Below are 17,103 nucleotides of genomic sequence, written 5' to 3' on the forward strand. Positions count from 1 at the left end.
CCCGCGTCTCTGCCGTAGCGTCGATCGATACCCATTCGAGCCCGCCCCCGGGTCGCGCAGATACATAGATCCCCACATGTCCCCGTCCCTCATCGACAGCGCTCCCAACGGCGGGGCGGCATCTTCTTCTTCCACCACCTCTTCTTCTGCCTCCTCCTCCTCCTCCTCCTCCTCCTCCTCCTCCTCCTCCGCAGCCAAGGAGATCCGTCCGTCCATCGCCGACCAGATCATCCCGACCCTCCGCGCCGGCCCGCCGCGCTACTTTGGCAACATGAACACGTCCCTCGTCGAGTCCAAATTCCTCAGCCACCCCGGCGACCTGGGCGTCGTCGCCGTGGGGTTCTCGGGCGGCCAGGGCAAGGCCGGCGTCGACGCGGGCCCCGAGGCGCTCATCGAGTCCGGGCTGCTGGACCAGCTCCGCGACGACCTCGGCTACAACCTGCACGGCCACGACGCGGTGCACCAGTACGCCGACCTGGTGCCGCGGCACGACCCGCCGCACCGGGGCATGAAGAACCCGCGCGCCGTGTCGGCCGTGACGCGGCGCATCGCCGAGCAGGTCTACTCGCACGCCCGCGAGGGGCGGCTGGTGCTGACCCTCGGCGGCGACCACAGCATCGCCATCGGCACCATCGCCGGCACGGCCAAGGCGGTGCGCGAGCGGTTCGCCGGCCGCAAGGAGGTGGCCGTCATCTGGGTCGACGCCCACGCCGACATCAACACGCCCGAGACGAGCGGCAGCGGCAACATCCACGGCATGCCCGTCAGCTTCCTGACGGGCCTGGCCCGGGACAGCGACGACGGCTTCTTTGGGTGGATCGCCGACGAGCACCGCATCAGCATCCACAAGATTGTCTACATTGGCCTGCGCGACGTCGACGCGGGCGAGAAGCGCATCCTCCGGGAGAACGGCATCAAGGCGTTTAGCATGTTTGATATCGATCGGTGCGTTTTTTTCTTTTGGCTCATTTCCATCCCTTTGACACTCGATCCACATGTGCATACACAGACGCATACATGCATACGCACGCATCTCCTCTCACATACACACGCATCCCCCTCGGCCCACCACGGACCCAACCCACCCACAAAGAAACACAAAGTATCCAACGGCTAACCATGGCCTTGCGGTCAACAGCTACGGCATCGGGCGCGTCATGGACCTCGCCCTCGCGCACATCGGCGCCGACACGCCGATCCACCTGTCCTTTGACGTGGACGCGCTGGACCCCATGTGGGCGCCGTCGACGGGCACCCCCGTCCGCGGCGGCCTGACCCTCCGCGAGGGCGACTTCATCTGCGAGATGGTCCACCAGACGGGCAGCCTCGTCGCCGTCGACCTCGTCGAGGTCAACCCGCGCCTGGGCCCCGCCGTCGACGCGGCCCACGACACGGTGCGCGCGGGATGCTCGCTGGTCCGGTGCGCGCTGGGGGAGACGCTGCTGTGAGGGGTTGTCGAGGGCCTTGTCGTTGGTTATGATGGGCGTGTCTTTGTTTGTCGGGTGCGGCATGGGTTCGTGGCTGGTTTTTGTTGTTGGGACGGGAGCCGTTTTCTAGGGACTTGCATCATGGCGTAGGGCGGGAGGGGGTTCGGGATGGCGACAAGGAGAGGGAACGTGTGGGTGGTCTCATGAGCCTTACATCTCTTTTTTTTTTTTTTTTTCCTTCTCTCGGATCAATGCAGATACCAATCTCGATAGACATAGTATTACGTTTTTTCTTTCTCTCGTCTTTTGCATACTCTCATTGCTCTTGTCCTCTTTGCTTCTTTTCCCTGGCAAGTTCCCGGGAGCCACCTGCAGCATGTCTGATGCCATTCCAAGGGGGTTGTTTACATGCCAACGGCAGAGAAGCCATGGAGAAACCCGCACCACCGTCTTGCCCCGGACCCCCTCTCGGACCGGAACGGGGCCAGATGCCCGACCCGCCCTGCCAGAGACAAGAAGCAGAAAGGGTGGAAGCTGGCATGCATGCATCGGTTTGTTGGACACAGCCTTGCGGGCGGATGCCGTGACGATGACTTGTCCCTCCGTGCCTTTGCCGTCCTGGCGCGCCAAGAGCGGTGTGTTGGCTGCTTCGGTCGTGTGCCCGATCCCGAGGGCTGGCGTTCCGTTCGTCTTGCCGCTTCTCGGGAGCGTCTCCTGAGCGCACCAGACAGCGTGCCTTTTTTTTTTTTTTTTTTTCTTCATGTTTATGGCTGGTTGGGCGGGACCCGGCCGGCTCACTGCTGAGGTGGTTCGTGTACGAGGTACGGTAGTTACGGTATTAGTGAATAGTGCCTTGGACGCTTTTTATTGATGAATTACCATTTGTTGATGTTCACTTCCCTCCTTTCCCGAAACATCTCCGGCGTCCCTCAGGAACCCGAGCAAGCGTCATGGCCATCGTCGCCTTCAGCGAAGAGAAGCTCCCTGGCCGTCAGGCACCGACAAGCCCTCCCGCCAAGCCCTTTGGTTCCGACGGCGTCAACGTTCGCTCCCACCATGTGAGGCTGGCGCATGCGCGGCACGGGCAGCGTGGGATGCGTTCCCCCGTCTTCCAACGCCTTGAGCACCTTGGAAGATGCACGGAAAATCCAGGAGTTGGAACCAACTTTCTCCGTCTTGCACCTGGCACCTAGCATCTGGCATCCAGCGCCTCTTCCTGCATGAGCTGTGCCTGTTTCTACCTTTTTTTTTTCCTGTCTCGTTGTCTTGTTGCCCGGGGCTGCCCCTCATTCTTAAGGTACGGGGCCGTCTTAGACACAAACGACACCATCCGGTTCCCCAGCCTCCCAAGTTTCGCGCCGAGCGCGCAACGCAACGTCAACGCCCAGCCCAGCCATTCTTACAGAAAAGACCCCACACTTCGTCAACTCAACGCAGCTCAACGCCCGGTTGAAGAACAAAACCGACGGCGTCCCGATTCCAGCCTCCCGCAAATCTCCACCCGACCGGAGCGCGCACCGTTGCGAACGGGGCCGCCATCTGACCTTGTCGCTGCGATTGCCCTTGGTCGGAGGAAGAGCCGTCAGGGGTTTTGAGACATTTTTTGTTTTTTGCTGGTTTGGTTCCAAGCGGTTTGTTTTGGTTTGTTGTTGTTCTTTTGCGGGGGGGATCGCCGTGCTGAGAGACGGGACGGACCTTTTCGGGCGCAATCACGACGCGCGCGCCCCCTTGGGACGTTGGTGTTGGTTAGGAAACAAATCGCATGGTTGTGCGTTGGCACAACGAGCTCCCTACGCTAACGAGCGCCCAAGGCGGGCGCTTCGGACCACCCGGCGGCCTTTGCCACGGCGCAAACCGGACCACCGCGAGCACCGAGTCGACGGAGCTTGGACGACGTTGGACGACCCCATCACCACACACCAGCCCAACAACCCTGCGGCAGCACCTCGCCTCAGCGCCGACCCTCTCGTATCCTCGTCGGGGCTGCGCATGACCGAACACCGGCGCCGGAATCACCGCCGCCGCCACCACCCCGGAACCGCACCCCGAAGCCGAACCTGAGGCGCAAAGCCGGCCTCCGTGAACCTCCCCATCGCCAAAGACTGCCGCCCCCCTCCATAACACCCCCGCCGCTGCCGCCGCCACCACCACCGCCGCCACAGCAGCCCTAACCAGTCGCCGTCGGGTCCCAACGCCCGCTGCCGCCGCCATGGCTTCGACGGTCGGCAGCGGCTCGCTCGTCTACGAGCGCCGCGTCGTCGAGCGCATCCACAAGTACCACTGGCCCGCCATCCAGCTGAACCTCTGGATGCTCGTCATGCTGATCGCGAGCTGCCTCATCATCGGCGTGTTTGCCACCTTTGTGCAAATACAAGAAGTCTTTGGGTTGCCTATCCCCTGGTGAGCTTTCCCTCTTTTTTTTCTTGTCGGTGCTCCTCCTAAAGAGCAAGGACCAGCGCTAACCAAGGACCTCGTCGGGGGGGGAGCGGCAGGTATTTCCCCTACTACATCACCGTCGCCTCGCTCTGCGTCTTCTTCGTGCTGCTCCTGCTGTGGCTCATCTTCCAGCGGCGGCTGCTGCCGTCCATCGTCATGATCGGCGGCTTCATCCTGTTCGTGCTGTGGCTCGTCGGGCTCATCGTCGTCTCGATCCAGCTCTGGGGGCCCGCCGGCTCGGTCGGGTCCAACTGCGACCGCCTCGTCTTCAACAGGACCCCCAAGCCCACCGGCCCGACCCTCGAGACCCTGGCCTGGCTGCAGCAAAAGTCGGTCTGCCAGAGCTGGCAGGCCGTGTTTGCGTTTGGCCTGATCGGCGCCATCTTTTTGTTTTGGGTCATGGTCATGAGCTATCAGGTGTTTGTCGATGATCGCTGAGGAAAGAAAAAAAAAAAAAACGAGCGAAGAGGGTAGGAAGAATGGATGGGTCGGGCCGGCTTTGTGCTTTGGTGGTTGGGATATCTCGTCTCGTGCTTGTTGTCCTGTTGTTTGAGCCATCTTCCTTTTTTTTGTATCTGCATTTCTTCTTCCTGTTGCCATGTTCAAGGGGGGGATCGTACCCAGTTGCATAGGGGTGGGTGGACGGCGTTCAGCGGGAGTTGGGGAGGGAGGTGGGAAAGATGATGCAAAGGCGCAATACCTCTGTATGAAACGGAGCATGATCATAGGCATCGGCGATGCGTGGCAAGAGATGGGAGGCTGCTTTTGATAAGGTATGCTGGCTAGCCGTCGGTTCGAGAAACCACAACAGCTTTTACGCACGGAGGAAATCTCTCGCAATGTTTCTCGGGACCCAATTCCTGGAATTTACAAAGATGGTCTTTCTCGCCATACCCAACCGTCCCTTTCCGGGACCCCCGTTCCTCCGCCGCCCGCCTCTTCCCACGCCAACCGCACGCAGCCAGACAACGCCGGGAGGCATCACGCATCCGTCTCACGGCGGGGCCAAGCGAGGATCTCCGACCATCGGCCGCCGCGCGTCGGCGTTTTGCCTCACTCGCTCGGCCATGCCCCCCCACGCTGACCCGCCCGTTGCCGTCGTCGACGGCTTCTGCTGCCCGGGCAGGGATCCTGGCTGGACGTCGCTGGGCCTCTGGGGAGGAGGAAGAGGCCGCGCCGGGGGTGGTGCCTGTCGATTCCCTGCTGCTCCTGGGGCGAGCGAGAAAACGCGGCTTGTTAGCTAGCGTTCTCTTGGGACCCTTCGACCCGGAACAGCCCGGTTGGTAGAGGGCTGGTGGGGGGGGGGGGGGGGGGGGGGGGCAAAGTGATACATCGGGACCAGGATGACAAGGCTCAAGGAAACAGATGCCGTGAGAGAGAGGGGATCGTGGGTTATGTCTTGTACTCACCGTTGGCCCAATCCTGCTGCTGCTGCTGCTGCTGTTGGTGTTGCTGCTGTTGCTGCTGGTGCGGTTGATACTGCTGCTGCTGGTAGTAGTGGTTGTTGGACCCCCCCTGAGAAGACCCCGACAACAGCTGCGTCTCGTTTCCGCCCTGCATCCCCGGGCCTCGACCGTGCCGCGGCTGCTGCACGGACCCGTTCGCAATCCCCGCCGGCTGCTCCTTGCGCGGAACGTACGGATCGCCCCCCTGCTCGAGGTACCCAAAGCCCATGACGGCTCCCGCAAACTTTGTCGCCTCGGGCCCCAGAGGGGCGGGAGACCACGACGGCCGGCGGTGGACAGGTCCGCCGCCGCCGGGGGCCGGCGCTTGCGAGCGGGGCTGCTTCGCTCGGCTGGGACCCCGGGAGGAGGAGGAGGAGGAGGATGCCGCATCGTAGGCGTAGGCGTCTCTGGGGTCTCTGGGGAACGACGGCTGCTGATACGCACGACTCGCGAACCCCGCCGCCGTCGACCTCGTTGCCGGCGGCCGGATGGACTCGACGGCGCGCGGGGGCTCGTGATGCTCCTTGGAAGCACCGCTTCTTCCTAGACACATGCCTGACGCTCTTTTCTCGCCTAGAAAACGTGAGGTGGGTTAGGATTTCAATGCACCTTGGCTGCTCAATACGCTGGCCTGCTGAGTGTAGGGAGAAAGGCTCGAGGCGGAAATAGGAGCGGACGGTTGGTGCAAGTCAAGGGAGCAAGCACCACCGGCGGTAACATGCTCTCGCAGCGTGAAATTATAGTCGTTTTGAAAACGGTTGCACCCATCGGGTCCTCTTGGGCCCAGCTCGCCCGCCTGTCGGATGGCTAGGTCGGCTGTGTTTCGAGTCGTTGGCCACGCGTGTGTCGGCCTGGGCCGACCTCGGGGCCCCGGATCCCAGGGGATCCCGTCCTTGTCTTCAAAGGGAGGCGTCCGAAACTTTGGAGTTCGTGGTGTCCCTTTCTTCGCCGTCATGCTTCGTCCTCCCAGTGTCCAAGGTGGTGCGCTCTCGGCGGGCAGAGGACCCAAGAGGGCTGAATGTTGGCATTTCCATGGGGAATACGATCGCTGATTACGCATGCATGCTCTCCAAGCCCGCCACGGCCTGACGCGGGCTTCCCTCTTTGGTCGGCCGGCCTCAGACCCGCGTCCGACCGTAGCCGGTCGCGAGATCGGCCGGGTGGGACCGGTCCGGGTGGGGCCGGTCCGGGTGGGGCAAACGGGGCTCTCGCACTTCTGAATGGGGCAACTGAGGGCCGGAGGCGGCGAAGGCCATGCCATGGACCATGGACGGAACCCGATCCGCAGGGAGCATGGCAGCGAGGAATCGGTAGCCGGAAAAGCCCTTTCGTGCTGCCTTGGACAGGAACCCGCGGTGCCACGCCCTGCTCCCCCTTCCGCTCGCTCGCCTGACAGGCCCGGCACCGAGGTGCCTCGCCCAAGACGAGGGAGCGGACTTGGGCCGTACAACCCCATCAAGGGCGGCCAAGGCGCTGCTGTGCACCACAATGACGTGCGGTGCCGCCGCAGGCACCGTGGCCGATGCACCCATCTTGCGCACGAGGATCTCCGGCGAACTGGAGGGCCAAATGTTCCACCTGCGCAAGCACACGTGTGCGTCGTGATCCCTCGGGCCGACGCCCGGGTTTTGCTCGCAGCTCCTCACCGGTCGTGCTCCCTTGGATTCCATCCATCTGCTTTTCGATTTCCATGCATAAGCGCATGCGAACTGTGGATCCCTCCGCACCTTGGAACCGCCCAACGAGGCGGTGTCTGAAAACCACGAAGGGTGTAGACGGCATACCGGTCAGGGACCAACCCGCGGAACTATGCCCTGGTTGGGCAAGGCAAGCAGGCGGTTGCGAGTTCCAAGGCACGTACATATGTGGTCATGATTTCATGCATAAGCTGGGGTCGACGGCTTTGGGGCGGGTCGTTGCTGTTAGCCCGTTGGGGCAATCCTGCTAGCAGCCCCAGGTAATAATTTATGAGTGAAGAGCGAGCGGTTAACGATTACGGAAAGGCTTCGTCACCCACGGGTCACGGCCGTCACAAAGGCGGAACCGGAACCGGGGCCGCGGAAATGGGGGCTTTCTCAAGCACGAATGCCGCGTTTGGCGCACACCGACCAACGGTTTGATGTTTTGTGCGGAGGACGCTTGGCCGGGCGGGCAGATGAGAGTGGGGGTACGTCGACTCAACCCCCACTCTCCCCCCCCCCCCCGGTCTCCCGCCGCCGCCACGGCCCGAAGAGGATCGGTGCCGGGTAGGAATGCCATCATGATCATGGCTTCGGGCCTCCAGCAGGCTCCCGACCGCTCCCTCGGCCCTCCTTTCCCTGCAGCTGGTTCCCCGGGCGGCCAATGACAAGGTCGAGGACCAGCCGGTGTTCGGCGAACTCAAGCGGCTAGGTCGTTGAGGCTTGCCATAGTCCCCTTCTTCAGCGGAGCTCAACCGACGCCATGGCGGATCCGCATTCGGCAGAGGGCGGACCGGTGTGAATGCAGAACGCTCCCGAGAGATTGGGTGAGAGGGTCGGATGTGGGATCACCATGCAATGCGAGGTAGCCCGTTGCGGAGCACGTTTGCTAACGCCGTGTGGCTGGACATTTCTTCAACGCCATCTGCCCTGTTGGGAGGTGCTCCCGCGGGGGATTTTGAGAAGGGGAAAAGACGACGCACACCACCACGCCCATTGCTTCCAGGCATTGGCTGATGGCCCGTGGTGATAGGGGTGACGAGACGGCGTGGTATCACGTCTTGGGGACAAACTTGATGTCCTCAGCCTTGGAAGCTTCCCAGGCCGTCAAAGCTACGATGCCCAAGTGAGCAAGATATAAGGGCCCCTGTCGGGGCCCGTCCCCATGCACAATCCCAAACATAGCGGCCATATCGGTCTGGAAGAAAGCCATCGCCCTGCTTGGCCGAATCATCATCCTACCTACCTACCTTTACGTGAAACTACTCGGGTTCACAAGATGGCCTTCTCCCCGGAGCGCACGATGAGCAACGGCCTATCCAGGCCCAGGGACGTCGAGCCCATCGCCGTCTGCGGGATCGGCCTCCGTCTCCCCGGAGGAGTCCGCAGCGGCGATGATTTCTGGCGGCTCTTGGTAGAAGGCCGAGATGCGCGAGACGAGATACCGGCCGCTCGCTTCTCCGCGGATGGCTTTGCCGCGTCGCTGGGGGCGAAACAAGCCATGCCCACGCGCCACGGATATTTTCTTCAGGACGACCTTTCCCGCTTGGACACGTCCTTCTTCTCCATGTCCAAGAAGGAGGCGGAGCGGTGCGACCCCCAGCAGCGTCTTCTTCTCGAGGTCGTCCGGGAATGCCTCGAGGACGCCGGCGAGACCGACTACCGGGGACGGCCCATCGGGTGCTACGTCGGAACCTTTGCCCACGACTGGTACGAAATGACCACCAAGGACATGCTCGGCGCGGGCTCCTACTCCCTGCTGGGCGCCAGCGACCTCCTCCTGGCCAACCGCGTGTCGTACGAGTTTGACCTTCACGGCCCCAGCGCCGTCGTCAAGACGGGCTGTTCGGCCTCGCTCGTGGCGCTCCACGACGCCTGCCGCGCCCTGCAGTCCCGAGACGCCTCGGGGGCCGTCGTGTGCGGCACCAGCCTCCTCCTGACCCCCACCACGTCCGTCGTCTTCTTCAGCGAGGGGATCCTGTCCCCGGACGCGTCCTGCAAGACGTTCGACGCCGCCGCCAACGGCTACGCGCGGGCCGAGGGCATCACGGCCGTCTACGTCAAGCGGCTCTCCGACGCCCTCCGAGACGGGAATCCCATCCGGGCCGTGATCCGGAACACCGGGTCCAACTGCGACGGCCGCAGCCAGGGCCTCACGTGCCCCAGCGGCGAGGCCCAGGAGGCCCTGATGCGCCAGGTCTACGGCCAGGCCGGCCTGGATCCCGCCGAGACGGCCTTTGTCGAGTGCCACGGCACCGGCACGGCGACGGGCGACCCGATCGAGACGCGCGCCGTCGGCAACGTGTTTGGCGACAAGGGCGTCTACATCGGCTCCGTCAAGCCCAACGTCGGCCACAGCGAAGGGTGCTCCGGGCTGACCGGCCTCATCAAGGCGGTTCTCGCCCTCGAAAAGGGGGTCATCCCGCCCAACATCAAGTTCCGGAACCCCAATCCCAAGAGTACGGCGGTCCCCCTCTCGGGCCCTTGGATTCGCCTCCTTTTTTTTTTCTTTTTCTTTTTTCTTTTAGCTGACCAACATCGTGTAGTTCCGTTCAAGGAAAAGAAGCTCACGGTGCCGCTCCAACCCACCCCGTTTCCCCAAGACCGAGCCGAGCGGGTCAGCGTCAACTCGTTTGGCATCGGAGGCTCCAACGCCCACGTAGGTGCTCCGGTCCGTCCCAGAGGACGATGAATCGCGCGCATGCGTGCTGACCCGGGTCGTTTCCAGGCCGTCCTCGAGTCCACCTCGCACTACTTCCAGGCCGCTCCTTCGACGATCGAGAGCTTCGGCGTCGAGAACGCGGCGGCGCATCGCCATGGAGCATCGACGATCCCCCGGCCGGAGCTCTTCCTCTTCTCGGCCAACACCCCCGGGTCCCTGGATCGGCGAATCGCCGCCTTCCTGGAGCCCACCGCCCGGTATCCCGACCTCGCCAGGGACATCGGCTACACGCTAGCGGTGCATAGGGAGGCGCTGCCGCACAGGGCGTTCGCCATCGTCCAGGACGGCGCCATGGTCCAGGTCTCGCCGCCGGCCAAGGCACCCCATGCCGCTCCGGCCATCGCCATGGTGTTCGGCGGCCAGGGCGCCCAGTGGCCTCAGATGGGCCGGGAGCTGGTCCTGGCCGACCCGGCCTTCCGGCAGGACATGACGCGCATGGACGAGGTCCTTCAGGGGTTGCGCATCCCGCCCCGGTGGTCCATCCTAGGTACGTCGAACCCGACCTCTCTCCCGTCGGCCGGGACCGAACCGACCGGCTGACCGGCTGATTCCCGACGCAGAGGAGCTCCTCAAGCCCGCCGAGACGAGCCGGATCCATCGCGCCGAGCTTTCCCAGCCGCTGACGACGGCGCTGCAGCTCGCCCTCGTGCGCTACTTCCGGCGGCTGGGCATCACGCCGGCGGCCGTCGTCGGCCACTCGAGCGGCGAGATCGCGGCGGCGTACGCGGCAGGCCACATCTCGCTCGAGTTCGCCATCGCCGCGGCGTACTACCGCGGCTACGTCGCTTCGCGGGCCCCGGCAGGGATCGGCGCCATGGCCGCCGTCGGCCTCGGGGCCGCCGAGGTCGCGCGCTTCTTGCACCCCGGCGCCTGCGTCGCCTGCGAGAACAGCCCGACGAGCACCACCATCTCCGGGGACGCCGAGGCCGTGCACAAGACGCTGGCCTCGATCCTCGCGGAGCACCCCGACGTGCTGGCGCGGCCGTTGAATGTGGACACGGCGTACCACTCTCGTTCGTTCCTCGTCTCGCCTCCCTTCTTCCCCCCCCCCCCCCCCCCCCCCCTCCTCGCAGGACCCAGGCTAACGAGCCAGCCGGCAGACCACATGGCGGAGCTCAGCGCCGAGTACCTCGACCTGCTCCAGGAAGAAGAGACCCTCAAGCTGTGCTACCTCCCCCCCGACGGGCCCCGCGGCGCCGCCTTCTACTCCAGCGTGACCACCAGGGCGGTGGGCCTCGAGGGAAGCCCCCTGGCGTCCCCGTGCTACTGGGTCGTCAACCTCGTCTCCCCGGTGCGGTTCCGCGACGCCGTGCGCAACCTTCTCCGCGACCAAGCCTCGGCCGACGCGCTGCTGCTCGAGGTCGGCCCGCACTCGGCCCTCGCCGGGCCGCTGCGCCAGATCTGCGAGGCCGCCGGCCGGCCGTGCAACTACGCGTCCGCCCAGGCCCGGGGCAAGGACTGCCTGGCGAGCGTCCTCTGCGCCCTGGGCCGCCTGTACCAGCAGGCCGTCCCCGTCGACTGGAAGCCGCTGTTCGGCGGCGGCGGGAGCAACCGGGCGCTCGCCGGCCTGCCCGCCTACCCGTGGGACCACAGCGCGGGGCCGCTCTGGCACGAGACGCGCCTCTCCCGCGACTGGAGGATGCGGCGCTTCCCGGACCACTGCCTGCTGGGCGGCCGCGTCGTCGAGTCGCCCGACACGGCGCCGCTGTGGCGCAACGTGCTGAGCCTCGACAACGTCCCCTGGCTGGCCGACCACAAGGTCCGGAGCGACATCGTGTTCCCCCTCGCGGGCTACGCGGCCATGGCGGGCGAGGCCGTCCGCCAGATCCAACCCGCGGCGGGTGGCATGGGGAGCGGCGGCGGCGGCAGCGAGGAGAGCGGGGACGCGGGATACCGCTTGCGCCACGTCGTCGCCCGCGCGGCGCTGGTCCTGGCGGAGGCCGAGGCGGTAGAGATGGTGACCTCGCTGCGCCCCCACCGGCTGACCGACGCCGAAGACTCCGCCGAGTGGTACGAGTTCGCCATTGCGTCCTACAACGGGTCGGCCTGGGTCAAGCACTGCGAGGGACAGGTTGCGTTGCTAGACCCCCGCGAAAGACCGCCGCGGCGGAGCGCCGTGATGGAGGCGGCGGCGGCGGCGGCGGCGGCGGCGGCGGCGGAGCCCGACTCGCTCCCGCGGCTGGTCAAGACCAACCGGCTCTACGACGCCGTGGGCCGCATGGGTCTGGTGTTCGGACCCGAGTTCCGGCGCCTCGCGGACATCCGCACGTCGGCGACGGGCGACGGGATCGCTCGCGCGAAGCTGGCCGTGCCGGAGCCCGAGGAGGCGAATCCGTACCCGGGGCCGGTGCACCCGGCGTCGCTCGATGCCTGCATCCAGATGCTCCTCGTTGCCAGCGTGCGGGGTCTGTGCCGGGACCTGCGCCGTCTCGTGGTCCCGACGGTCATCGAGAGCATAGAAGTTTCCGGCGCGGCCAGGGGCAAGACGAGCGTGCGGCTCGAGGCGTTCTGCCCGACCCAGGGGGGGCTCAGCTCCGCGGAGGTTGTGGGCTTCCTGGCGGACGGAGCAGACGACGCCGACGACGAAGACGACGACCGTGGGGTCTGCCTCCGCATGGCCGGCCTTCAGCTGGCCGTCCTGGACGGCGACGGCGGCGACGAGGAGAAGGCGGCGAGCCCCGACAGCGGGCCCGTCGACATCCACGCGGCCGCTCAGCTCCACTGGCTGCCCGACTTCGACCTCACGCCGCTCGACAAGAGCCTGGTCAGGCCGGCCGTCGCCAACCTCGACGATCGCGCGCTCACGGAGAGGCTCGCGCTCCTCTGCATCCTCGACTCGGCCGACCGGCTGGCCGGCCTCGCCCCGTCGCAGCCGCACTTTCTCAAGTACCGCGCCTGGCTCGACCGCGAAGCGGCGCGGGCGAGGTCCGGCGACTACCCGCTCGTGCCCGACGCCACGGCCCTCGCCGCGCTCGACCCGCCGGCCCGCCGGGAGCTGATGGAGGCCGTCTATGACCAGCTCGTCGGCCCCCGGCCCGAAGCGGCGGAGGGAACCCCCGGCGGCACCGGCGGCGAGACCGGCGGAAAGGGAACCAGGTCGCAAACGGCGGCGGTGGCGCAGGCGATCAAGCGCATCTGCGACCACGCCGAGGCCGTCTTTACGGCTCCGGCAACATCGGCCGCCGCCGCCGCTGCCGCCGCCGACGCCTCGTCGGATCCGGAAGCCCCGTGCGCGGCAGGCATCGACGGGGCGGACGAGCGACAAGGCGGAGGCGGAGGCGCCGCGAGCGGCGACGTGCTGAACCTGCTGCTCGGCGACGGCCTGCTGACGGCCATCTACGGCGACGACGACGTCGGCCTGTTCGACTTTGGCCCGCTCCTGCGGCGGCTGACCCATTCCCGGGCCGGCCGGCTCAACATCCTCGAGGTCGGCGCCGGCACGGGCGGGACCACGGCGTGCCTGCTGCCGCACCTGTTCGTCACGGGCGACGGGGACGAGGCCGCCGCCGGGCCCCGGTCGGAGGGCCTCCTGCCCGCGTACTCGTCGTACGTCTTCACCGACATCTCGGCCGGCTTCTTCCCGGCGGCGCGCGAGCGGTTCGGGTGGGCGCCCAACATGCGCTACGCCGCGCTCGACATCTCGCGGGACCCGGCGGCGCAGGGGTTCGCGCCCGGGTCGTTCGACGTGGTGGTGGCGCCCAACGTGGTGCACGCCACGCCGCGGCTGCGCGAGACGCTGGCCCACCTGAGGACGCTGCTCCGCGACGACGGCGTGCTGATGCTGACCGAGCTGTGGACCGAGGCCCGGTCGTTCGGGTTCGTGTTTGGCAACTTTGCCGGGTGGTGGCTCGGCGAGGACGACGGGAGGGAGTGGGAGCCGTGGGCGGCCCCCGGGCGGTGGGACCAAGATCTCCGGGCCGCCGGGTTTCGGGGGGCCGAGGTCGTCGTCGAGGACGCCGAGCAGCCGTGGCAGGCGGCGTTTGTGCTGCTGGCCCGCGCGGCGCCCGGCCGACGCGCCGGGGAGGAGAGCAAGAGGAGCGTCACGCTGCTCTGCCAGGATCCGGCCGGCGGCCCGGCGGCCTCCCTCCGCGCCGGCCTCGCGAGCGAGGGCTGGGACGTCGCGCCCTACCGCCTGGGCCACGACGGCCCCTTGCCGAGCGGGCAGGACATCATCTCGTGCCTCGACCTCGAGTCGCGCTTCTTCGACCACGACACGCTCACCAGCGAGGCCTTCTCGGCCTTCCAGGCCGCGATCCGGCAGCTCCGGCAGCGCAGCGAGCGCATCCTCTGGCTCTCGCCGCCCTACCAGGTCCGGTGCCGCGACCCGCGCGGAGCCCAGGCGCTCGGCGTCCTGCGCACCCTCCGGAGCGAGCTCAACCTGCCCCTCTTCAGCCTCGAGCTCGAGTACGACGGCGAGGCCAAGACGGCGCGGCTCATCTCGGACGTGTTCCTGAACAAGGTGCAGCGGGCGCGCGACCAAGACCTCCTCAACGCGGACCGCGAGTTCGCCGTCGACGGCGACGGCGCCGTCCTCGTCGGCCGCTACAGGCCCTTCAGCCTCGCCCGCGCCCAGGAGGCCCGCCTCCTCCTCTCGGCGGGCAAGACGGCCGCCGTCTCTTCGGCCCCCGATGCCACCTTCAAGACGGTCCAGCTCCGCCGGGTGGGCGATCTCTCCAGCCTCGCCTGGGTCGACGCGCCCCTGCCGGCCGACGTGCCGCCCGGCCACGTCGAGGTGCGCGTCCTCGCCTCGGGCCTCAACTTCCGCGACGTCCTCCTCGCCACCGGCGTCCTCCGCGAGCCTGGCTCGTCGCCGGCATCTAACCTCAGCCTGGGCTTCGAAGCCGCCGGCGTCATCACCCGCGTTGGCGGCGGGGGCGCCGCCGAGAACGCCAACCACCTCCGGCCGGGCGACCACGTGGTGCTTCTCACCTTGGCCTGCACGCTGGCCACGCGGGTGGTGGTGCCGGCGGCTCTGGTGGCGCCTCTAGGCCGGCACGCCGGAGGATCGACGACGACGACGCCGGTGCCGGAGCGGCCGCTGCTCAACGCGCTGGCCGGCACCCCCGGATGCTACGTGACGGCCCTCTGGGCGCTCCTGGACGCGGGCCGCCTGCGGCCCGGCATGTCGGTGCTCATCCACTCGGCGGCCGGCGGCGTGGGGCTGGCGGCGCTCGAGGTGTGCCGGTGGGTCGGCGGCGTGGACGTCTACGCGACGGTGGGCAACCGGGACAAGGCCGAGCTCCTCGCGGCGCGGTACCCGGGGCTGGTCCGCCGGGAGCGCGTGTTCAGCTCGCGCGACCCGGGCGGCTTCCGCGACGGCGTGCTCCGCCAGACGCGCGGCCGCGGGGTGGATCTGGTGCTCAACTCGCTCGCGGGCGAGGGGCTGCACGCGAGCTGGGACTGCGTGGCCAGGCACGGGACGCTGCTGGAGCTCGGGAAGCGCGACGCCCTCGGGTCGGGCCGCCTGGACATGGCCCCGTTCCACGGGAGCCGGTCGTACGTGAGCCTCGACCTGTTCCAGCACATGCGCGACCGGCCCGGCAAGACGGGCGAGTGGCTCCGGAGGTACGTCGACATGTTCGAGCGGGGCCTGCTGCCGGTCCTGGACCCCGTCGCGTACTTTGACGCCGGCCGCGGGGTCGAGCGGGCGTTCCGCCACCTGCAGAACGGCGCCCACGTCGGCAAGGTGGTCGTCGTCATGCCGGACGACCCCGGCAGCATCCCCTCGCGCCCGGCGAGCGACGGGCCGCCGGCCCTGCTCGATCCGGAGGCCGCCTACCTGCTCGTCGGCGGCGCCGGCGGGCTGGGCGGCTCCGTGGCGAGCTGGCTGGCCGAGCAAGGGGCCCGGCACCTGACGATCCTGTCGAGGAGCGCCGGCCTGAGCGCCGAGAGCCGGGCGCTGCGCCGGGAGCTCGAGGCCATGGGCTGCTCGGTCGCGGCGGTCGCCGGCAGCGTCGAGAGCGACAAGGACGTGGCCGACGCCGTGTCCCGGTCCGGCAGGCCCGTCAAGGGGGTGTTCCACCTGGCCATGACCCTCGCCGACGCGCCGTTTGCGGACCTGACGTGGGCCGAGTGGGAGTCGGCCGTCGGCCCCAAGGCGCGCGGGGCGTGGGCCCTGCACCGCGCGCTGGCCGGCCAGCCGCTCGACTTCTTCTGGCTGGCCAGCTCCATCGTCACCGTCGTCGACGAGCCGGGGCAGGCCAACTACTCGGCCGGCTGCCTGTTCCTCGAAGCCTTTTGCCAGTACCGCCGCTCGCTCGGCCTCCCCGCGACCGTGCTCAACATCTGCCCCATCAGCGGCGTCGGCTACGTGGCCGAGAACCCGCACGCCCGGAGGAGCGCCAAGGCCCAGGGCATCTGCATGCTGTCCGAGTCCGAGTTCCTCGACTTTGTCCGGTTTAGCTTGTCGTCGCCGGCCCAGGCCGGACGGGAGCCAGCGGCCGACGGGGGCCGCCCGGACGGCGTTCGCGGCTGGAAGAACCCCGACCAGGTCGTCATGGGCCTGCGCTCCGCCTCCGACGTGCCTCTCTCGCACCCCGACAACCGCACCAACTGGCGGCGCGACCGGCGCATGGGCCTGTACCACAACCTGGGACCGGCGGCGGGCGACGACGCCGCGTCCTCGGGCCGGCCGTCCAAGGCCAACGGCCTCGGCTCCTTCCTCGGCGCCCTCCTCAGCGCCGACGCCGCCACGGCCGCCGGCCTGCTTCGCGACCCGGACAAGATCGCCTTCCTCGCGCGCGAGACGGGTCGCAGGATTTACGAGCTCATGATGCGCCCCGCGAGCGCCGCCGCCGCCGCCGACGACCACGACCACAACCGCGACGGCCACGACGACGGCGACGACGACGACGACGGAAGCGTTGACATCCGCCTGACCCTCGCCCAGATCGGGCTGGACTCGCTCATGGCGATCGAGCTGCGCCGGTGGCTCCGGGGGACGTTTGGGATTTCCATCACGGTTCTGGAGATTGTCGGGTCGGGGACGCTGCGCCAGCTGGGAGAGACGATTGCGGGCAAGCTGGCGGAGAGGTTGGCCAAGGAGCCGTAGTTCAGCAAGCCATGGGAGTCCCCATGCAGCTGCGTGGCTTTTAGGGGCTGGCTGCCATGGCAGGGCGCAGGTCAGGGGATTTTTCTGTTTTCCAAAGGGAAAGGAATAATACATGTCTGTTGATTAGCTGTTATAATCTTCATCAGGTAGTGTTTGTTTTTCTCATCAACATTGACGTGTGTTATCAGCCTCCTTATGTTCCCTCGTGGCATGATGCTCACAAGTCATCTATTTTGACCTCGGGTTCAGGAAGAGGCTTATTCTCTACCCCCGCGAAGGCTGGTTTATGTGCCTCGGAGGAGGGCCATGGTTTTCTGCTTTCGAGATCCTTGGAAAACGTCAG

The 17,103-nt window shown here is 67.0% G+C and overlaps 3 protein-coding genes across 3 annotated transcripts; all 3 read left to right on the top strand.

Moving 5' to 3' along the window:
- Nucleotides 1-76: 76 nt before the first annotated feature.
- Nucleotides 77-1,448, top strand: VTJ83DRAFT_2928 (uncharacterized protein; the record flags this gene model as incomplete). The annotated part of the gene is made up of 2 exons (XM_071009252.1): nt 77-945; nt 1,139-1,448. The coding sequence occupies 2 exons, from the start codon at nt 77-79 to the stop codon at nt 1,446-1,448; spliced, it is 1,179 nt and encodes a 392-aa protein (XP_070866809.1).
- A 2,188-nt stretch (nt 1,449-3,636) lies between these two features.
- On the top strand, nt 3,637-4,301 carry VTJ83DRAFT_2929 (uncharacterized protein; the record flags this gene model as incomplete). Its single annotated transcript, XM_071009253.1, has 2 exons — nt 3,637-3,827; nt 3,920-4,301. The coding sequence occupies 2 exons, from the start codon at nt 3,637-3,639 to the stop codon at nt 4,299-4,301; spliced, it is 573 nt and encodes a 190-aa protein (XP_070866810.1).
- Nucleotides 4,302-8,152: 3,851 nt separating this feature from the next.
- On the top strand, nt 8,153-16,760 carry VTJ83DRAFT_2930 (uncharacterized protein; the record flags this gene model as incomplete). The annotated part of the gene is made up of 5 exons (XM_071009255.1): nt 8,153-9,446; nt 9,534-9,646; nt 9,716-10,196; nt 10,270-10,722; nt 10,810-16,760. 5 exons carry the CDS (start codon nt 8,153-8,155, stop codon nt 16,758-16,760), a joined length of 8,292 nt encoding a protein of 2,763 aa, XP_070866811.1.
- Nucleotides 16,761-17,103: the final 343 nt, after the last annotated feature.

This window comes from Remersonia thermophila, chromosome 3 (assembly GCF_042764415.1).
Source record: "Remersonia thermophila strain ATCC 22073 chromosome 3, whole genome shotgun sequence".
Lineage (NCBI taxonomy): Eukaryota > Fungi > Ascomycota > Sordariomycetes > Sordariales > Chaetomiaceae > Remersonia > Remersonia thermophila.